Raw genomic sequence first — 23,419 nt, 5'->3', positions numbered from 1 at the left:
AATCCCTGCATGCAAAAAGGCAGGATAAAGGCAGTTGATTTAAAATAGATATTTTTGTTGAATTCTGCATTTTAGATTCCAGAGCATGATATTCGTATTTCATGCCTTAGCTACATCTAAATTGTTAAACCGTGATAGGTTCACTACTGCATGTTAATCTGACAGATATGCAATCTCACTAACATCCTTTTGCCAATGAATTTAGAAATGGAAAGGGGGCAAGGAAAAGAAGGAACAGTTTCCCATTTACTTTCTAACAAGCGTGTCCAGAATAATGACTGGCCAAAGGGACAGAGCTAAAAAAAACCACAAAAAACTAGTGGCAAATACTGGGATAAATCATTAAAATGTCACATATCTATTCCAGATATATTTTTGCTCAAAGGTAATAAGGGAATCATAAACTAATCTCTCGTGTTTTTTGTTTGTTTGTTTGTTTTTGTATCTTTATTATTATTATTAATATTACCTTTATAAAGAGCCATGTGTGGAAAATATAAACGACAGAGGAGCTGTAGAACTGAATTTCTATTTCTGGCTCTGCCACTGACTGACAGTGCCCTTAGCTAAGTCACAAATGCAAGTAGCTTCAAAAGCAGGTTGTGTGTGACACATTGCCCCAGTTCATGCTGAAGCTCTGAAAGACAGTCTCAGGAATCCAAACACTGCTATCCCTGTATGAAAATTTTCACAGCATGGCCTAACCTTTCAGTGGTGGTGAGATATCTAGTTAGCTCCTTCGTACATCAGTTCCTCATCTGTGTCCTACCCAGATGGTAGAGACACGAGGAAAAGGAACAAAGTGTCCAACTCAGTAAGGCTTTATGCTTCCCTTATTCCTATCTAAGTTTGCATGCCTCCTGGTGATTTCACAGCCTCACTCCAATATGGAAGCTCTTCAGTTCATGTGGTGCAACGATGTTGCTAAAACCGCAGCTCTAGAAAAGAAAGCCAGGACAGGATTTCTTACTGAAATTTAGTTCACTACTCTTCCACGAAGGAATGTTGGATTTATTTAACACCTGAGAGTTAGTTGTTTTGTATGGGAGTGCTGGAACCACTTAAGAAACAGTGAAGAAATAACAGCAATATATAGATTTTCTAGCTAGGAGTCAGAACCCAGTTCATCTCCCATTTTCTCTAGTGGAATCTCCAACCTGAGGTGAATGACGAAACAGTCCTGGAACGGTAGCCAACACTCAGGTGGTAGAAATCAGCACAGGATATACTCATTTACTCATTCCCAGAATCTAGCAAGAATTTCAAATGCAAAACTCTTCTTCCTGCTTTTGCAAAGCATGGCACAGCCTTGCAGGTGCTGGGGAGATTTTTTTTAAACATGGAAACATTTGTACTGTTTTTTCATCTTCCTTAGCTGTTATGCCCTAGAACAGAGAGAAAAAAAAAGAAAAAAGAAAAAAGAAAAAAAAAAGCAGGAAAAATACTGCTTGTTAAGTGAGATATTATCTGTGTTTTCTGACTCTTTTCTATGGGTGCCGGATACTGCTTGGTTAAATGTATGTCAGCTCTCTCCTCATTTCAGAACTGCAACTGCTTGCCTCATGAAATATCGCTTTCAGAAGAATACAAATTGTGAACTCTGAGGTGGTCTTGCAGTATTTCGGTTCCTCTAGGAGCACATGATGCCGGGATTCCAATAAATGGGAATTGCCTGTGCATGTGTGGGGTTTGGCTCGCTCACGGGAGCTTTGTATTCTATTGGCCTGGCTCACTGCTGCCACAACTGAGTCAGCCACAGCTGCATAAATGTAGCAAATGGAGGCAAAATCACTGCTCCTCTGCTGAGAAGACTGTTTCTAGAGACCTATTTTATTTCAGAAAAGGAAGGGAAGGGAAGGGAAGGGAAGGGAAGGGAAGGGAAGGGAAGGGAAGGGAAGGGAAGGGAAGGGAAGGGAAGGGAAGGGAAGGGAAGGGAAGGGAAGGGAAGGGAAGGGAAGGGAAGGGAAGGGAAGGGAAGGGGAGGGGAGGGGAGGGGAGGGGAGGGGAGGGGAGGGGAGGGGAGGGGAGGGGAGGGGAGGGGAGGGGAGGGAAGGTCCTCAAAATTTTATTTATTTATTTATCTATTTATTTTTAATAAAAGGCATCACCAAGTGTGCTGGTGAACCAAGTCATCTAATTCCATAGGGTCGGAGAATATTCTACATCTGATGAGCATTACAGAGCAGGATAAACAACTAGGAGTATTTTTCATCTGGCATGACAATCCCACTACAGAGCAGACCTCCCTTGTAATGCAAGGAAGCGTCCTAAAAGCATGTAGAATCCCAGGGAGAGGACAAGAGAGGGAAGAACTCCTTTCTGGAACTGCCAGCCAGTGAGAAGGAAGTAACATCCCTGAATCATCACAGTCTCTACTTTGAAGGTCTAGTATGAGAAAAGGTCTAGTAAGAGTCAATATCTGTGGAACTTAATTTGACAAACTCATACTTGCATAAGGCTGAGTTCATAATAAATGGAAGTATATTTGCAAGTTCTTTATTTGTCCACTTATTCACATATCTAGCTAAGAGTTCAATACAGCCTCTGCTCACAGAATGTACCAGATGAAATTATCAGCAGCTCAGTGACAGGAAGAGTAGGAAGAGTTCATATAGCCTTATGTTTTTTGTCAGAGGTAAAATTCCTCTTGCACAGATACATTTATTTTTTTTTAAGGAGAACTATAGCTAATTACAGAAGAGTCCTATTCTCATCAGCATCATTTGGTAGAAATTCTAAAATGTTCAGCAAAGTATTGCAGTGGTTCAAACTCTGGAATACTTTGAAAGCTACAAATTAAATGCATGTATACATATTTAAATGTACACAAACATTCACGTTGCAAAGTTTCCTGCAAATCTTTCCTCTCAAAGAGAGAGGCAGACAGTAAAGAAGGCCAGATGACCTTCTCATCCACTAGATTCTAATTAATATCTTCCACACATCTCCTCACATCCAAGGAAAATTATGTGCTTGTAAGAGACAGCAAGCATGGAACTCACATTATTGCCATTGTGAAAATGCCACCTAGGTAATTGTGGGCATCCCAGGCAGTATGAACTACCACAGAGGAAGAGAAGATCAGAGCTCCTGGCCCCAGGTGCTCACATGAGCAGGAAAGGGCTTCTGTAGCATGTAGAATAGTGGGCTCGAACCACCACGTGCCTCAACGCTCTGAGCAGATCCAGTGCTTTGTCCACGCAAAAGAGTTGTGGCATTAAAATCTCACTGCTTTTTCTGCTAGAGTCACTCATGCTCCAAAGACAGAAGGTACAGGACATGCTTTATTTCATTTACAAATTGTTCCAGCTTGCAACAAAACACTGATGTTAAGTATACCCAGCTCTAATTTTAAAAGTGTTAACTGACAAAGGGAGTGAAGCACGCTTCCATAAGGCATACTAGGAACAACTTTCCTATACCAAACCTAGCTGAAAATCGTCTGTTAGCATGAAGGATTACTATATTGTGGTTCTTTCACTTGGAAAATGCATCTGATTTTCAATTTCCAAGTGACTTTAAAAGTTCTGCGTTCCAATTTTTGTGGAAACTCATCAACATCTTTATAAAGAAGGGAAAAAAGAGGAAAAAACTGTGTTCATATATTTCAGGAAAATATTCACAACATAGCCACCCACACTGGATCAGGACCTTCACAATCTCTTACAGTTGGCCTCTAGGTCTTGAAACTGAGAGCCCAAGAGCTCTCTCTCAAAAAAGAGCTATGTGCCCAGCGTGGCTGCCGGAAGGAGGCCTCAGTGAACAGGGCTCCAGGCTGAACACTAAAAGTGAAAACTGAAAGCCATTAACTGTTGCAGCTGCTAACACATTAAGGAAACTGGGAGAGACTAACTTATCCCTTTTTAGCTGCTGAAGCACTGAGGTATTAGTACATGTTGCTTTGCTAAGTTCCTGTACCAATCTGCTAAGGAATCAGTTTCCAAGTAAATTAAGAATAAAACTCCTCATAGGAATATTAATATGGTACTGCAGAATCCTATCCAGACCACCACAGTTCAAATTTCAGAAACCTAATTTCTCTATTTTTCATACATTTCTCAAAATCACAGATCACAGAATTGTAGGGGTTGGAAGAGGCCTTTGGAATCACCTACTACAACCTACTGCTAAGGTAGGTTCAAAAATATTATCATTCTGGACAAAAGCAGTTACAAGCTTAAAGTCTCATGTCAATTGGTCTTCTATTTAGTTTCAGAATCTTTGGAAAAAGTTGAATAACTCAATGTAGTAAATAAAGTTTGTTTGCTTTTAATTAGTATTTGCCCTCCCCCTCATCTGGTGAACTTTGTTTGTTCTATATTTACTTTGTAACAATCAAAATTTTGCTCCCAAAAGAAAAACTGTAAATGTGAACCTGACCACGCTTCAGGGATATACTACCAAAGGTTTAATGCAAAATTACTTCTATGCTACTATATTCCCTTGACTTCTTTATTTACCTAGTTCCTTTTAGAAAATCCATGCACTGTTGAACTTGATATTAAGCGATATCATTAATTATATCTCAATTCCCACTCTGGTTTTTAAATAAGACCCAGAGCAATTTTTATTGACAAGAAGAAAAACATTGTACTGTGCTAGAAAGATGAGCAGGAATTTAGGATTTTCTTTATAATGTATTCATTAAGGACCTCACCTGAAACCTGGGACATATCTTGAGCCTCATCTGTTTCCATTTTCCTCAAGTTATCTGAGAAGAGAGGAAAAACCTTAAGTTAATGCAAAATAAGACACACATACACACATAGAAGAACCCTCCTCCTCCCCCCAAACACACATAGAAGGAGAAAGAAGGGGGGAAAAAAAAAAAGCCCTTTGCTATTTAACTATAAGATTATCTGGGAAGAATAATGTATTTTTCTCTTTATTTCCTCCCTGCATACTTGCTGGAGTATCAGACTGGCACAGACCTTGATCCTTTTAAAAACAGCATTACAAAGATTTATAAAAATATCATTACAAGCACAGGAGGACCAAATTTGTTATTTATTGTTAATTTCCCACTGCATAATAACCCAAAATGCAAACTGACTGCAACAAAATTAAGCAGAAAATTAAATGGCCCTGGGTCATTGTAGGCACAGAATTCATTCTCTTGGTTGATCCATAGTTATGTTCTTTCTAATTTACTGAGCATGCATCGATGAACCTTGAGTCAGCTTGGTGACACGCGTACAATCAGCAATCAAAAAACGAAGCAATTTGCTGAAGAATGTCTCATTTACCCAGGCAGGGCTGCATATCTGAGCAGCAACCGCCACTACCTCCATTAATAATGAATACACCTCAGGCAGCAGCAGATGGGCAGAACAGCAGCCTCAGGCGTGGGCCCCTCGCTCGTCCAGGAGCCCTTCCTACAGACCACACCGGCCTGGCGCTACTCGGGGAGAAGTACAACTCCCTAAAATAGCGAAACAGGCCCAGGAGAGAAAGGGAACCCGGGCCTTCCTGTTTTGCTGACAGATGGCTGGCTCCACCGCTTGGTAAGTCATACTGGGAAGCTCCTGCCCTCCTCTTGCGACACACCATCTTCCGAAGAGCGAGCAACCAGTGACCACAAACACCAGGGAGAAGCAAGCGGAGGGTTAGTGGGGTAGAAATAAAACTCAGGTTTGCAGCGGGCCCTGGGCCCCACACACCGGCCACGGACAGCTGGTAGCCCTGCAGATAACACACGCGCTGTTAGAGCAGGTAGTCCCAGCACAACCTGCTCCTGACCTCAAATCGTGGTATGGGCAGCTGAGGTGGCCTCAGGTGAGGAGTGGAAGAACCCTGTCAGCACTTTGTGAGCTGTGGTGTGCTAGGTCACAGCTTGAGCCAGACGTGACTGACTTCACATCCCACCAAAAGAGGAGTTGGCTCTGTGCTGTTCCTTAAAACCAAGATACATCCCCCATCAGCCATGCTTCCTGAAATTAAATTGCATTTTCTTCACAGTTGGAAGCAGAGGAGGATGTGGCCTGGGTTCTGACAGAAAGGACATCAAGGATATCCTAACATTTTTAGCCCAACTTGCATGATTTCTTTAGCTTTTTTTCAAGTCTTCTGCATGCTATCTAACAGACTGCAGGGGAGAAGTGCAATAGCAGAAGTCATTCATATTGGTCACCTAAGCTTTATGGTCTCCTCATTACCTCTGAATGGCAACAGGATATCTGAGAACCAATATAATGCCATACCACCTCATGAAATTTGGCTTCCCTCATCTGATCCATGCTAGATTTTCATAACAAGGGAATGGAAACTGCAGATGGAGGAGTTGGTTTTTGCCTATAGAGCTGGCAAGAGATCTGAATCTTTGCAGAATGTGTACCGTGGCACTACTTAATGTTCAATAATGCTTTGTTCACTTTATTTTGGTCTTAAACTTTAATTCCAGAAAAAAAAAACAATTTGTTTAACATGTGCATGTAATTCTCAGAAATGATTCCAGCCATGCAAAATGCAAAAAGCCACCTACTACTCAAAAATTTGCATCAGTTCTTATCGCAATCAAGAGCTTTCAATTGGTCCATTTTAAAGTAGAAGTTGTCAGTAGGAAATGCAGCTACTCTTGCAAGAGGAAGAACCCAGCACCTTCCTACAAAATAGCCCACTTGGTTATTGGAAATAAAGTGCATTTATGTATGGCAGGTGGTATAGCACAAGTGCTCAGTACAGTCTGTTATTTCTACTGCAAGTGTGACTGAACACAACGGGAAAAAAAAAAAAGAGAAAAAAAAGCCCATGCATTTATTACTGCTTGTGAGCGTCACCTGGCTGCTATTAATCAATTACTACATATTTTTCTACAGAGTACAGTGAACCTCAGCCAACCAAAGAAAACACCCCAAGAAAATATCCACAAAAAGAGAATCACATCCCTGAAGGACACCTCATTCCTACTGCACCCATTTTTCTCTCTTGCTAGGACTTTGGCAAGGCTAGGAGTGAAAATGGGAGGAAGAGGTGGCAAAAGAGAAAGACACTTTTTTTTGTTTTGTAGACAAGAGCTTTTAAAAGCCACCAATCTATTTCAGTGCTCCCAAATTTACCTACTCTTGTTTTACATCCAGCATTTCTGCAACTTAGGCACACGCTTCTCTCTGAAAACACTCCCCAGTTCCTGAATGGTGAGGTAAGGTGAGTTAAATGAAGTACATATAGATTTTGGTTTTTAATGGAATACTTCCTGGATTGCTTTCTGTGAAAATGGACAATTGCCTGTCCAAAAACGGATGCCCTCAGTTATCTAAGAGATGTGTTCAGAGTTGATATAAATGATTTTAGGGCATTCAGCAAAACAGTTCCGTTTGTTGAGGATGAGACTGAGAGAAAAAGAGAGGGTGGAAAACTGAAAAATATTTTTTTTCTCTATAGGTTATTTATAATAATTAAGTATGGTTCCTACATGTAGATGAAAATCCACAAGTGCTAAGCAAATTGATTAAACAAACCAACCTAAAAAGTCCTAAAGGTTGCTGAATCCTTCACAGGGGAAAGTCATGCTCTTACACTACAGTATTTCATGGCATCTGGTAAATACCAATGAAATCCCAGCTAACTTTTGTGTGCTCTGTATCAGCAAAGAAAACATGGCAGGGCATTCCCCCACCTCTAATTCTACAGTGACAACAATGTGTTTAGTTTTGGCACTGTGACTATTAAAAGGTTTTTCAAATTGGACATAACATGACTTGGTTAAATTTTAAGAGCAGAATTTACTTCTTTTAATTTTGCATGATAAGTCTATTAATAGGAAATTATTATGGCAACCCTGTCCTTGGCATGGGGGGTTGGAACTAGATGATTTTTAAGGTCCCTTCCAATCTAAGGGATTCTGTGATTCTATGATAAGATTCTCTGACCCCACTTTCTTCCTCTGCTCTAGAATCAGTCAAAATATTGTCATCAACTATGTGAAAAACACAAAAGCCTTATCTATGGATATCAGAATTTGTACCAAACTATTTATTTGATATGGTTTTTTTTGTATTTTTTTTTTAGGAAATGTTTATGACATGGGTACCCTATTTGTTGTGGCAAGAAAAAGAATTGTTTTATATTTTTTCATTTTAAGTTATATCTGCAGAATCAAATTTCCCACAAATAAAATAAGTGTTTATGATTTCATTGTCTTCAATGCAGTCACATCCAATTACATTAGTAGGATTACTAAGGAGCTGAAGTTAGAAATCGAAAGATGGGTGGACAGCTGACCAAAGCAATCTTACTCTCAAATGCCAAGTGTGTGTAGCTCTCATTTATGGCAGGAAAAGGATCAGCACCTAGGTGATAATAGATCTTTTTTCTCTTTAGGAATCCAAAAAGCTTCAAAGCTGGCTCCCTTATTTGAAAAGCTTTAATGTTCCTTCCAAAAATGTGTAAGACTACTGCTTCAAGTCTTTTCAGATTTAGAACTCAAACCTATATGTTTTCTTCTCCACAATTCAAATAGCAGATCACAGATGAAGCTAATGCTTTGCAAAAAGAATCAAATGTTGCAGTCCTGAGCTCTTGAGCTAATTAATAATAAACACACACTAAAACTGAGAAGATACGCTGATTCTATTTAAAAGAAGGAAGCACCTAACTGACCATGATCAGACAAAAATTTTGGATTAAAATCAGCATTTGTCCAGGTCTGGCACAACCCTGAGCCCAAAAAGAACCATACATGACTGATTCATCTCCTTGCAGTTCTGCAATGCACTTGTGCTATTTCTTGAGAATATATCAGAGTAAACCCCAGAATCACTGAGGCACTACTCTATTTACACCAGTTGTAAACTGCAACAAGGGAATTTGGGAACTTTTAGGATCCTGACTGTAGATAGGATGAAGTCATTGCAAGGTCAAAATTTTCCAATCTAAGAATACACCAAATTAATTATTTGCAAGCCTTAATTTATTATTTTATCTCCTGTTTTACAGTGCAAATTCAAAAGTGAATCCTCCTTTTCAGGAAAATGAATGCTTAGCACTAATACAGTTTACTATCAATGTAAAGAAATGTATAAGCATGTTGTCCTACAAATCCTACTCTCCTAAGATCGATGATATACTTCAGTGGAATGATTTAATTCAATGCCAAAGAGTTAAATCCCTTTTTTGTTCACCATCTACGTGAACAAAGTATGTGAATAAAATATGTAGTTATTGACTTCCCTGTGTCTTGACAGTGAAAGTCAAGACAATGGCATCTATGGACTTGAAATTACAAATTTTGACATTTGTGAGTTACTTCAGACTGGTTTACAGCACACCTTAACTCAGAGCCGGCCTTCCATCTATATATACCTGTAATTCTGGTGCTGCAAAGAGGACACACATGCACACCATGCCTTGCTGCAGGTTTCCTATTTGTAGGTGTAGCCTTTCCAGGTAATCAAAAGGGTCCCCAAAAGAATCCCTCGAGGGAACATACACCTTTACACAAAGGCTTAGAGCAGAAAACACAAGAAGTTTGGTGGGAAGCAAGAAGAACTTTCTACTTGTCCTGCAGGTGCTTTTGAAAGCATAGAATGAGAGTAGGTCACATGTTCTTCAGCAGCGGTCGCTCTGGGTTAACAGCAATAAAACAAAGAAGCAAGCTGGCAAACCCCAGCCTCGCTTCCACAGCCAGTGCGGAGAAGGAGCTGATTTCACAACTCTTAACTTGTTGCAAGCTGCCTGACAGGAGGAAAAGGGACCGCTCACACAGGTCACTGGGGCAGCTGGACCTACATGAGAGCTCATGCGAGAGCGCAGCTCCTCTTTGTGGTCTTTGATGTATCTCATTGGCTCCAATTCATATAGGCTACAGCTTTTAAAAACAAATATCCAAACCAGTAAGCAAAAGCATAAAACCCCAACCCACTTTACTACATTTGCTTTTATGCAAAGCACCGAAGATGAGTCCTAGATTCCACCACCTACAGGATACAAAGTTGAATAAATAAACAAAGCAAAACCAGGCTGCAGCCCGAAAACACAGCAGGAACGCAACACCTATGGCACTTAACATATCTGATGGGAGAGAGTGTGCAGTAACAACAGGTAATGAGTGGTACATATGCTGCAGCATCAGCCCTTTTGTTTTTAAGCTGGGAGTTGCATCTTCCTGCAGACCAGTACAGCTGCATTTCTAATTGCATCAGTCCATGACCTAATAGAACCAAACCTCTCACATCCACTCGAGTTGATGGTTTTGAAGCAACAACCAAGAGAGGGGAAGCATAAAGACAGCCCTGTAGAAGAATTTAATCTTGTCTTTCCTTTTCTTAAAAAAAGAGATCATCTAACTTTTTTTAGCGGGCTTTTTCCTTCACATACGACTTTTACCTCCCACAAACAAGCGAGCACAAAACAGGAAGGCTGTTACATGTGAGTAGAAGGTAGTACGTATTGCATAACCAGTACAAATAGTTGAAGAAAATTGCTAGAATCTTACAAACTAGTTTTAATTAAAAGTGTTCAGTATCGCAGCAGGCAGCTGATAATTAGCTTTATTATTATAATTTAATATGCTAGACTTCACAATCTCGTGAATGACTCTACTTTAGAATCATTTTAATTCTATTTTTAATTTCCGCCTCATCACATTGTCCGATGTAAATAATAACTATGAGGATGGAGGGTGGTCCTTTCTGAAAACTAAGAGCTGAGAGTCATAATAAGCACATCAGTGTCTTCCCATTCCTGTTTCAAAAACGCTCTTGAGATCTTTTAAAAAGTGCATTAAAAACTAAAAATGTTTAAATGAAGTGCATCATTTTTTTCTCCCTTTATTCCTCTCCTTCTCCATTGATTCCATATTCAGCATTTTCTGTGAAGCCTAGGGAGATGTTTAGTTAATTCAGTCTCTTCTCTAGTGTAAATTCTGGTTAACTACATGAACTGACAACACAATTATAAGCATACAGTCAAATTTCAATGGAGAGCTCCTGTCTGCAAAATGAAGGAAGCACTGTAATTCAACACACAAGATTAAGAAAAGAACTCTGCTAACAGTAGAGATTTGAAACATTTATGTGTCTGGCACATGTAAAATTAATTTCCACGTTAGTGAACAATTGTGAGGGTGTAAGAAAAGTTGTCTCAGAGATCCTACACAATTCTCAGTTCGTTGGGAATTCTTTGTACAAGCACCAGCAAATGATAAAGAGTGTATTTTGCATCTATGTATTTCCATATGTAATCCTATTAGCATTTGACTACACTGACCTATATTCAGGTAACAATTCCCAGTTAAAGGAGATTTTGAAAAGTCTCTCAGTGACTGTGTGCAAATTACTGAACTTGATATCACTGCAAATGAAAAAGGTTCTTCCTTCAAGTTTTCAGATAGTAACCAGTCATTAAAATTGGTTGCACAATATGAGAAAAATATAGAGGTAATTTTCCTAATTAAGGCCACATTTTATTAACTCATTAAACTCTGTCACCTTTTTGTTTGATTTTTAGTGAAGACGAGAGGAATAAATTCACCATGACAGAGAAAATGCACATATTTCCATCACGTAAATAAAATGATTAAAAACGATGAGATGTGGAAATTGAGGCTCTCAATCTAAGAATGTGGCACGTTCTCCAGTGACCCAAATGAGCTTTTGGATAGTCTTCCATTATTCTCACTCAAGAGAAAGCAAGGAGCAGATGCAAAACTGCATTTTTTGTATCCCTTTAAATAAATATGTGTGATTTAAAGGCACAGGATATCTTCAGAACAGCCTATTTAAATATGCAATAGAGAAAAAACAATAGGATATCTTTACGTCTAGAATTGTTATTGCCAGATATCCCAACAATATATCAGTAGCTGATTTGTCCAAATTATAGGAGGTTTCAATAACTCTGCTTCACGATCTCAGAATTGCTTCCTAATTTCTCTTCAAACTGTTCAAACTGTTACGGATTATTAAAGGACATTATCAGCCTGAATGAGCATATTAAAGATCTATGTGATTTTTTTTTTCCTAAATAAACCTAAGAATATCTCCTAAAATTACTGTAATTGAAATGAATTAGCAAGTTTCTCCACGCTACATGTTTCAGTTAACTCACTCTGCTTTTGCAAATATTTTGGAGCCACTCCACTACTGATGATTCCAGCTTTATAATGCAATTGCTCCACTGTTCTCAGTGACTTGACACAAGTGGAAAAAACGAAGCAATGCAGCGAGGAATCAAACCTATCATACAAAAGAAGTTCCTCTTTTACTGCGAAAGCTTGAGCAACTGGGATCAGAAGAAATTTAGATCATTCACATGAAATTTTTTTTTTAAATAAGCTGAGCTACTAGACATTCCTTATATTGAAAAAAATAAAAGGCAATCCTAGTGTAAATGCTTTTCTAAACATGCAATCTGAGTGGCCTTCTGAGACATTTATACCAGAAGCAGGAGTGTGCCATGCATGTCCCAAACCTGCATTGCCCCATCCACATGTACAACTGTACAAATACGGTTCAGAACATGCACATATCTTTCCAGGACTAGGACCTACTTCTGCAGCCATCACAGTGTGGTGGCAGTGACCTGCCCCATACAAAAAAACCTACAGTCTTTTCTTATCCACAAGCTTAAAGCATTGAGGAAGGTGGGTCTTAAAAAAAAACGGTGAGGCAGACGTTGGGTTTTTAATAAAGATACATCACAGCGTAACCTCTGGGACCAACATAATTCTGTTTAAATTTAGGGAGCAAACTCAAGTTGTAGTTATGTTTATGTACAGATTACAGTCTTAGGAACAACACATCACAGCTGACCTGGAAGCGGGGAGTTTCCCAGCTGGAGTCAGTTTTGCTGGATAGCCACCGGGGAGGTGAGACTTGCATAGCCTCTTTGAATGAGTGGAAGGTGCTGTTTAAGAATTACCATAAAACTGAGAAGATCAACGCTGCCTATCTGACCTCAGATGGAATTCACACTTTTCTCTGAATGCTGTAGCTCTCCATCAGGAAAAAAAATAGAATATTTGCATTAAGGAAAAAATGCTCATGTGGAATAGCTCTTTCATCTTCTGACTCTTGCACTGAGTTTCAGGCACCTAACAAAAATATTTCCTGAAAAATCATATTCCCAGAAAAACTTTAGGACTCCTTACCTTCCACTGACATAATTGATTCCTGGCATTCTTTAGAACATATCTAGCAAATACATTTAACCCAATAATGTTCTTCCAGCAGTGCAACCTCTTCCATTTATTTCCTTTTTTTTTTTTTTCTTTTTTTTTTTGGGGGGGGGGGGGGGGAGGATTCTGAGAAGAAACATCATTCCCCAAACCTTTCTTCTGTGGGAATTTTAATTTCCTAAAAAAGCATAGTTTGTCACTTTGAAAGGGGGAATTCCATGGGAGTCCTCTACGATGTCAGCCACGTATCCTTCTTTACACACATAAAGATGACAACTTTTCCTAAAGACCCCATTATTGCTATTCTACATTTTACTACTTTATTATGTTTTCTTTCGTCTAATTCTATTACTTTTAATAATAGTAGAACATAATGACTGGTCAAAATGTAATCAAGTACATATGTGAGTCTTGACTGTAAACCAATAAAATTCACTGTGGACCCAGATCTTTTTACACATAAAACATATTAAAAAATCCCACAAGTCCTCAGTGGAAGTTTTTCCTGACAAAGAGCCACACAATTAGGCTATGATCCATGACTTTTGATATCCTTTGGACTTTAAAAAAGTTGCCAAAAATGATCTGCCAGAATAGTATTCAATTCATTATGCCCTTCCTTGTTTTCCATCGCCTGAATGCAAACTGGACCCATTTCCTTATTTTCTGTAAGACTGCACTGATAGTGTAAGAAGTACCTAAGCTCAAATAAAACAAGACTGGAACTTTTTTGGCTTGATTTTGGAGTTATCCAATTTTAACGATGAGAAACAAGCTTTGCGTTGTAAAAACTCTGTGGATTGATTCTCCACTTACATTTCTGCATAGCTATGCAGTCAGTGGAAGTGGCAAGCAAACTGGGTTTTTGGTATTAACCTCCTCAAGGGAAAGGAAAACTGCTACAGTAACACTGAGATGGGGACTATTGCATTTTTATTGTACCCTGCGTGTAGCACAAATGACAAACATGTCATTGATGCTTGTATAATGAAAAATGCTCCTATTTCTAGAGCCAAAGTGGGAAGTTGCAGGTGTACGGCAGCACTGTGTCCCCGGTGGTACTCTGTGTGTGTGATCTGCAAAACTACATTGATGCACTTTGCTCACTGGGAGTTGGTAGCCAGTCTGGGAACACTCAGCTGGCACAGGTAGTGCACACAGGACCCATGTCAAAGCATCTCCAAGTCACCACGAGCACAAAGGGCAAAGAGGGATGCAAGCTCCATACTGTCTTCCCGTCACTACGTTGGAGCAAAGAGATCAAAGTCTCTTTACCGAGGCCCCCCACTCCTTCCCACCTGAATTAGTGCAGTAAGTGGAATTCCATGTTATGCCACTGCCTTCCTGTTGCTTTTCTGGAAGTCGTACCCCAGAGCTGGGTGACTCCTGCAGATAGTGCAGCAGGGTTGAAACCCCAGCTCTGGAGGATGACCAGCACTGTGCTTCCACTGACTTCCATATGGTTCCCATTCCCACTCAGTGGATAAGCTTGCTTTCTCCTTGGCTTTTTATCCTCAATTTACCTCATGTTAAGACATCTCTCATAATTCTTCATATATTTTCAGATGTGCCATATATTGAGTTCCAGGTTTACATTAATTTATCCCTTTCCAGCCTGTCCCCCACTCCCAAAAATAAAGAACATTCAAATCAGTCAACAAGTGTAATATTTGTGAGAAAATCTTTAAAGCTAGAAATGAGTCTGGGATAACAGAAATGTGAACTAAGGAAAGTGCAGAGCTTTGCAGTATTTCAGACACCTCCCCACACAGTTCTGCTAAGGACAGCTATCAGTTTAAGAGTGGTAGCACATGGTCTGTGCTTGGTTTCTCATGTCCACATGCAGCAGTTTCAAAGGCTTTCATACAGCAGTAAGGCACACAGCCATGTAACTCCTGCCTGGGAGTGCTCTGTTAGGGATGGAGGGATCCTTTTTTGGGAATGGGAGTGCTGGGAAGGAATGAGCAGGTGGAGATACGCTGCACTCTAAACAGCATATCCTGTATTTTTCATTCAGTCATAAAACATGTAAATTAAAAATCAAAGGAAAGCATGTTGATATTAGAAAGAAGTTCCTGCATGGGAGAGATGACACCTTATGGAAAAAGCGCATGCTATGAACTACTGTATGCTGCTGCTACATTAACCTCGAAAGAAGAATATTGGGCTTTTGTATGGTAATATAATCAAATCTATTTTCACTTTTTTTTTTTTTTTGTCTTAAATTTTCCCTCACTAGAGGGAAAAAAAAATTTTCCCTCACTAAAGAAAAAGAATAAACAAAGTTAGTTAAAGGTAAAAATTTGCTTTGTAAAATCCAAAAGCAATGACATTCTCATATAAGAAAGCCACTTCATCCCTAATTTCTCCATTTCACTAAGACTCCGAACCTTAAACTATGCAATTCACAAGCCAGGCGAGAGCAGTGCAGTAAGGCAGCCACAACATTCCCCAGCAGAGTTAATGCAGATGAATACTTTCGAAGTATTTGGAGGGATTTTAACATGCTTGGATGTTTTTTTTTTGTTGTTGTTGTTGTTTTTTTTGTCTTTTTTTTTTAACATGTTTTTCTTTATATTTCATTTATAATGTTTAATAAACAGCCACACTATTTGGTACTCCAGTGTGCATGTGAGCAGTCAACTGAAGCTAGCACAGCGCGTCTTCTAAAGGATTTGGCCCTTACAATGCACTAAAGCCTTTAATTTTAGAACTAGATTATTGAAGTCTAGCAAATGGGTTGTAAAGGTGAATGCATGAATTATAATCAAAATTAGATATCTTTTTTTTTCTTTTGGACTGCTGGACAGTAAATGCATATGGATGTAACATTTGTGGCATCCAGTTATTGAAAAGAAAAACGTGTTCGGGAAGGTCTCATTCTAACTTCTCAGCCCTGGCTCAAAGCCTTTGAAAATGCCACTTGCAGTGCTATGTGTTAGCAGGCTCAATGCAGGACAGAAAAGAAAAAAAGAAAAGAAAAAAAAGAAGAAAGAAGAGAAAAGGAAAAGAGAAGAGAAAAGAGAAGACAAGAGAGACAAGAAAAGAAAAGAAAAGAAAGAAAAGAAAAGAAAAGAAAAGAAAAGAAAAGAAAAGAAAAGAAAAGAAAAGAAAAGAAAAGAAAAGAAAAGAAAAAGAAAAGAAAAGAAAAGAAAAGAAAAGAAAAGAAAAGAAAAAAGAAAAGAAAAGAAAAGAAAAGAAAAGAAAAGAAAAGAAAAGAAAAGAAAAGAAAAGAAAAGAAAAGAAAAGAAAAGAAAAGAAAAAAGAGCCAGCGTTATTTTCCTTTACAGCTATTCACTCAGTATAAGCCAGTGGACATACTAGTCTAAGAATTCTTGCATTCCACAAAACTTCAATTTTTTAGGGTAATTTCAAGCCTAAGCTCCAAATGCCCACTGACACAGTATTCCCACCATCCCATCTTCTAAAGTTTTGTTAGCAGAACACTCCGCAGCACACCTGGCAGCATTACCATACCTTCCAGACCAAGGTAGGAAAGTAATCCAAGAAGCAATCAGGTTTCTTGAAGCTCAAAATTAAAAGTTTCCTTCGCACCAAGCGCTGCAGTGGGAAGTCGCTCCTCCACACGCGCGGTTCCTCACTATACACATCTTCCTTAATACTGCCTACGGAGTGAAACAGCCCCTTCGCAGAAGGGGTAACTTTGCGGAGCAGCGGGAAAGGAAACCTCCGGCTGTGACAGGCTGTGCGCCAAGACAAGGAAGGGAACTTCTGGCGGCCCCGCTCTCTGGGAGGCAGCCAGCTCTCAGTGACACCGCTTCCTCAGCACCGACCCGGCCGGTCCAGCGGCTCCCAGCCCCGTGCCGCCTCCTCCCGCAGTTACTGCTGTCAGCAGCGAGCGCTGGGGCTGGGGCAGGGCTGGGGCTGCGAGGAGCCGCCGAGCGGGAGCGCAGCGAGGACGGCGTTCCCGCCGTCCCCTGCCCTGCGAGCCTATGCCCACCTCGGCCAGCTCCTCGCTTCTCCGACATTCAAAGCAGCCTCCATCTCGCCCAGCCCGGCGCGCGGCGTTTTTAAACAAAAAGCGGGGGAGGACGGGAGCGCACGGGGAGGAAGCGCGGCGGGCTCCCGGCAACTTCTTCCCGGCCCCGCACGGGCTCCCACCCGCTCCCCGCTACCTGCAGCTCCGGGCGGGCGGCGCTCCCGCTGCCGACGCTGCCCCCGGTCCGTTCCCGCCCGCCCGCAGGTGCCGGTGCCGGTGCCGGTGCCGGTACGCGCCCGCCGCGCTGCTCATGGACGGAGGCGGCGGGGGGGTCCGCGGGAGGAGGTCAGGGGGCAGAGACGCCCCGGCGCACCCGCGTCTAGCGGCTCGGGGTCGGAACTTGAGCAACTTACTTAAAAACGGCGGCGGCTGAAATCCAGAGCTCCCGCTTCGGTCCAGAGAGCACGGTGGACCCGGAGGGGATTACTCACAGGCGCAGCGATGAAGCGCGTCTATGCACTGTGGTGGTGGAGCGGGATCTCATTTTTGCTGTGCTTCATTCAGTTCCTCATCTGCAAGATGAGGATAATGGCACTTCCTTTCTCGCATCCTATCTTCATCTGCGCTTTCACAGTGCAAAAAAAATTAGGCATGGTGATAACTTTACATGTGAATCACCTCGCTGACTTCAAGGGGATCATCTAGAGACGCACAGTTAAGTGAGCATGTAAGCATGTGAAAGCCCAGGGCCTGCCCTCTGAGCTCTGCAGAACAGAAGTCATCTGTTACTAAAATTCTACACTGAATGGTAAAATGTGGTCCCCAAGGCAAAGCCTGCTTGCCTTCTTTCAGAGCAGAAATGACAAGGCTGCACCTTCTTTCAAGGCCCCTTCCCTCTGGGAAGCCCTGCAGATGTGTCCTTCACTTTCCAGGTAATGTCTGGGCACACTCCAGATGAATCAGGTACACTCTATTGCTTTGCAAGTTTGTAAGCCATCATTTTTTCTCACTTTGCAGAAGTGCACAACTCTCCTCGTACCACAACTTATGCGCAGACCTTATGGATCTGATAGGATTGAAACCCAGATCCAATTATCTGTTATTCCAGAACACCCCTACGTGTTTCAGCAGTGGGAAAAAGCAGCATTTTACTTCAGAATCACAAACGTGAGAAAGAAAGAGGGAAAGAAAGAGAGAAAGAAAGAGAAAAAGAAGGAAAGAGAAAGAGAGAAAGAAGGAAAGAGAAAGGAAGGAGGGAAGGAAGGAAGGAAGGAAGGAAGGAAGGAAGGAAGGAAGGAAGGAAGGAAGGAAGGAAGGAAGGAAGGAAGGAAGGAAGGAAGGAAGAAGAAAGAAAGAAAAAGAAAGAAAGAAAGAAAGAAAGAAAGAAAGAAAGAAAGAAAGAAAGAAAGAAAGAAAGAAAGAAAGAAAGAAAGAAAAAGAAAGAAAGAAGAAAGGAAGAAAGGAAGGAAGAAAGAATCCACAGAAAGGTGCCACCATAGGCTAAACAGGTACTGTCTTTCTCCAGGAAACGCAGAGCTCTGCCCCAGTGAGACCAGGAGATAAAAGCAGGGGGAACTTCGCAACCACCCTTCAGAAAGGGGAACCTGGTTACCTCGAGGACACAGCAGATTTCCACAGATATGTGCACCCCATCCAGATGCTCTGAAGCAAAAGGAGGGACATTTCTCAGGATGACTGTGCTTTCAGAAGGTCTTGTGTCCCTTCTGCCTTCCCGCTTCCATAGGGCCTGCAGGCCAGCAGGTCTGAGTCTGCTCCAGCTATGATTCCGCACTACACAAGCCACAATTTCTCATCAAACATTTGATAAGAGTTTTTAAAATCAGAATCAAGTTGCCAGTCATATGTGATCCGAGTCAGCTGACACTGGGCTTTGTGAGATGCTGAACATCTTCTGCATGTTGCTGTGCTGCTATTTATCATCAGCCCATAGCAGCTCTCAAGACACAGATCTATGGAGGATCTTGTTATGGCTGGAGCCTGTGATAATTGCTAGCAGTACAGCACAGCAGCACTGAGCTCGCTCTTATATATAGCAAGTTCCTTGCTGGCAGCAGCAGTTAGACCAAAGAGAGCTGTGATGCTCCTTCAAGCAGGTCTGTTAAGGGTGCAGCAGCAGATGCACACTTAGGCCCTGGCTTTAGGAGCCACATTCTACAGCTGTGCTTCAGGCAGTATTTTGGCCACAAAGATTATAAGAGAGATGAAGCAACTCTCCTATGAAGATAGGTTGAGGGAGTTGGGTTTGTTCAATCTGGAGAAGAGAAGGCTCTGGGGAGACTTCATTGAGGCCTTCCAGGACCTGAAGGGAGTTTACAAGCAGGAGGTAGATTGATTTTTTACATGGTCTGATAGTGATAGGAGGGATTTCCTTCAGGTTCATTCGTAACTGTAAATAAAAATTGTTATTGGAGGAGGTACACTGTTTCTATTGAGAATATCTCCATTCTCCATTCACTGCTTTCCTATAGCAGATTTACCAAACTCTGAAAGGACAGTATGCCACATTCATGCTGCTGCAGTCCATTATCAGGCAGATGATGATGATGAAGCAGAAAAATAAGTAAAATGTTTTGTAAATTGAGAATCAATGGAGACGTTTTATGCTTAGAATATCCGCATTCTTTATAACAACTGGAATGCAGAAGACAGGTGCTCCTGTAGCTGCTCTGCCACAAGATTTGTGTTCCGGTCCTGTTTTTTCAGAGGAAAAACGGTGTCCACAGGATTTGCTTGTGGGATTGTAAACTTGTTGGGTGAGTGGTTCTCATTTGATTTGGAAAACAGAAGGTCTGATCAAAATTAGGATCGTGAATCACTCAAAGCATGTGAAATTTCCAAAGGCACAAATGGGCAATTGGTGTTGTTTTCTATGGTCAGAAATCTCCCCCAAACACTGAATTCTACCACAATGCTAGGTATGACAAACTTTGTTCCACAGTCTTTCTTGCATGTAGTGCCTAGAGGCATCAGTTGTTAGGTGTCACTCTTTCCATCCCACATAATGTCTAGCACTGAATGGATTTTCCTTTGTTTATAGAGTTTTGATCCACTAAGCCATAGTCTCAGATTTTTAAATTCAGAACATATCTCTTCCACCTTCTAGCAGAGTTGGAGTGCTCTTACCTCACTGGCACCATGATTTCTTCTCCCTCCAGATCAGGGGATACCACCTGTGCTACTGACATAAGTACCAAGCACCAGCACTGAGGCACTGAAATCTTCTTTCTTTCACAGCAGTCTGCGTCATTTTCCTCCTTGTATTACTGTACTGACTCCTTAGCTACTGTTGCCTCATATTTGTTGCTCACCTCTCTTGTCTTATTTTGACTTCCCCCCATCCATTACTTCATCTCTCCCATCAAGCTTTTTTTGCATACAAGCATTTAAGGCAATTGCCTCTAAGCTTTTTTCCACTCAACTTTTTCTTCACTGACTGCCTTCCTTAAACTCAGTGACAAGTCCCTTGCTCTATTCTGTCTCTACATTTTTAACTGACTTGTACCACATTGCCTATTTTGAATCACCTGCGTATAATTAAAAGCCCTCCTTGTACCTGGGCCTCACTTTCCAACCTTTATCTGTGATCTTCTTATCTAGAAGCCAGATAAACTCTTAGTGCCTTATGAACACTACTACAAACACAGAATAATTAATTGTTTTAATAGTATAAGGAAATGTAGGTGGCAGGTGAGAACAGAAATGCCTAAGAACAGGACCACAGACTTTTCTGCACTAATATGTATCAGCTCAGCTACCAGAACACTTTGATCAGGCATGAAGAAAAACATGCCCAATCCAGCATGAAGAGACCAAGATAATTAAAGGACTGGAGAATCTTTCATAGGAGGTGAAACTGAGAAGTGGGACAGCTCTGCCCGTAGCAAGGATGGCTCAGGGGGAAGCTCCTAAGTGTGCACCAACACCAGAAGGGAGTGTGCAGGGAGGACAGACTCATCTGAACACAACACAGTAATTTTTTTTACTGTGAAGATCATCTAATGTTGGAACAGGTTTACCAGAGAGGTTGCAGAGTCTCCATCTGCAGAGATATTCAAAACCCAATGGGACATGTCCTGGGGCAACTTGCTTTAGTTGGACAGGGAGAGGTTGTGGATGCCCCGTCCCTGGAGGTGTTCAAGGCCAGATTGGATGGGGCCCTTGGCAGCCTGGTCTAGTATTAAATGGGGAGTTTGGTGGCCCTGCATGTGGCAGGGGGGTTGGAGATTCATGATCCTTGAGGTCCCTTCCAACCCTGGCCATGCTGTGATTCTGTGATTCTGTGAACAGGGGGGTTTGGACTACATAATCTCAAGAGTCTCAACTTTGTAATTACAAAAGGGCAGTCATCTACTTTCTGGATATCGCTAAACCTATGTACAAATTTTAAAAAGGAAATGCCCTGTCATGTTAACTTCCCACCTGAGAAGTTAACTGGAAATAGAAAAAAGGCCCATTTTTGTTGTATAACTTTAATCTTTAATAAAGAAGAAATTCAGAATGATAGCTGACAGGCAAATGGACACTACATCCTCTTCCACAACTACTTTTATGATTACTACATAAAAATTCATATGGAAAGATTTAAAAACCTGAAGGTAGATATCTACTGGATTTTCCAGCATATGTGAAATGAAAGGAGCCTGCTGTCATTTTATTACTGTTTACCTAAGGAGCAGACAGGCAGCAATGGAAAGCTGTGTTAACAAACAAATGTACTGGCTGTAGAAGTTTGCTTTTTCATTACTATATTTAAAATCCATCTCTTAGAGTCTCCTGGCTGTATCTTCAAACTACAAAGCTCCAATGAAAACAGATTAGAAAGATTCAGGAGGATGTTATTTCTGATTTCCAGAAAGAGTAAACGAATAGAATTGCTAATACTTTGAAGGACTGATCAAACTTCACTGCTCAAGAAAGCCTCAACAACAAATTCTGATTGTTTCAAGTTAATGTACGACTGATAATTATTTAGTAAATATCTCTTATCACTTGCATTGCATAGTGATTCAACATTCACTTGTTTTATTTGATTACGTGAATCATGTAACACTGTTCCTGAACTGCCTAAAAGTAGCAAGAGCGTCCGTGTGTGAATCTGGTATTCATTCTGTGAGGGACATGCTTTCACTAAACATTTTTATTAGTCAAATACAATTCAGATTTTCAGTAAGCGTGCTTATTTGGCCCTAGAAAATGCCACTAGTGCCTTTGAGATCTGCCATCTTCTGCAGGCCCACCTTGCTCAGCGGACTGTCCATTCAGCTCTCTGTACATACGTAGTTAGTGAGGAATTACATCTTCAGATACTTGCTGCACAGATGTGCCAAATAACTTGACTCTGGGGAAATAGACCCATTGAAAAGTAAAGTGTGTTTCTTATCTTTGTGCCTTCCTATTCCGATGTATTTCAATATAGCTGAGAGTACATGTCTCCTCTCTGGATTGTCTTATGCATAGCTAATGATGACAGGTATGTGGTCAGATTGCCGTTGTGGTCAGGCTGCCGTTGTGATCTCTATCACTTGGAAACCTTTTTTTGTTTAATAGCAGTTTAAAATGTCTGTTGAGGGATCCAAGGGGGAGCTTTCTTCTGTAACGATCAGAGTATCACCGTGAGCCAGCCAGCAGGCTGGAAAACTATCACCTTGATGATGCTAGCCTGAAGGCATCAGCATGTCTATTTGGCTCCCAGTGTGCAACTTCTTGCTGCAGTGAATCCACATTATACCTCTTCCTCTCATCTGGGTGCATCTGACTTGTAAGCAACCTGGGTTTCTAAAAAGTTGTGCTTACACATGGGCTGATTGGAGTCATCAGGGATACAAGAGCTTCCCAGAAATATGGGTAAATTAAAAAAATCTTAAATTAACATGAGGAGAGAGAGCCAGGAACAGACACAAAAACCCAAACCACGTGCTAGGGCAATGTTTCCAGTACTTCAGATGGATAAGGACAGGACAAGCTTGGGTCTGTCAAGAGAGAGGCAAGGCAAAGGTGACTAAGTCACAAGATGATGAAAATTCAAACATGAATTTCCGCTATGTGAAGGCTTAAGAAAGGCCCCACATGGGTAGAGTAGCGCAGAAGGGATCCGCAGCTTTCAGGCGTATTCTTTGTAGGGGGAGACTGTAAAAGCATTTTAAAGAGAGCCATGTAATATATGCTGGTCTGAAGCAACATGTTTTATACATTTTTATTATAGAGCTGATCATGTCAAGAATAAATATTAACTGCATAGCTGTCACAGCTTCTCTTTGTCCCAAGCCTGCCCCTTCCCTGGGTGTGTCCGTCATTGTCTCAGGAGACTCAAGATGGAGACGAGTGATATTAGGGTGAAATTAACC

At 41.1% G+C, this 23,419-nt stretch overlaps 1 protein-coding gene across 10 annotated transcripts in view; it reads right to left on the bottom strand.

Annotated features, from left to right (window-relative positions):
* IKZF1 (IKAROS family zinc finger 1) overlaps positions 1 to 17,608 on the bottom strand; it is a 71,419-nt gene extending 53,811 nt beyond the window's left edge. For 2 of the 10 annotated variants that reach the window (XM_085220486.1, XM_085220494.1), the window contains exons 1-2: positions 5,247 to 5,342; positions 4,658 to 4,711 (exon numbers count right to left, since the gene is read on the bottom strand). In XM_085220486.1, the coding sequence (XP_085076612.1) occupies positions 4,658 to 4,711; positions 5,247 to 5,262 (70 nt within the window). In that variant the 5' untranslated portion in view covers positions 5,263 to 5,342. Of the gene's footprint in view, positions 1 to 4,657; positions 4,712 to 5,246; positions 5,382 to 16,591; positions 16,835 to 17,250; positions 17,340 to 17,467 lie in introns of those variants that run through there. The other 8 variants (XM_085220488.1, XM_085220487.1, XM_085220489.1 and 5 more) reach the window with 8 other exon arrangements.
* Positions 17,609 to 23,419: the final 5,811 nt, after the last annotated feature.

Source organism: Meleagris gallopavo, chromosome 3 (genome assembly GCF_905368555.1).
Source record: "Meleagris gallopavo chromosome 3, MGAL_WU_HG_1.1, whole genome shotgun sequence".
Lineage (NCBI taxonomy): Eukaryota > Metazoa > Chordata > Aves > Galliformes > Phasianidae > Meleagris > Meleagris gallopavo.
The sequence above is the reverse complement of the archived record's forward strand: the minus strand, read 5'-3'. Positions and strand labels throughout refer to the sequence as shown.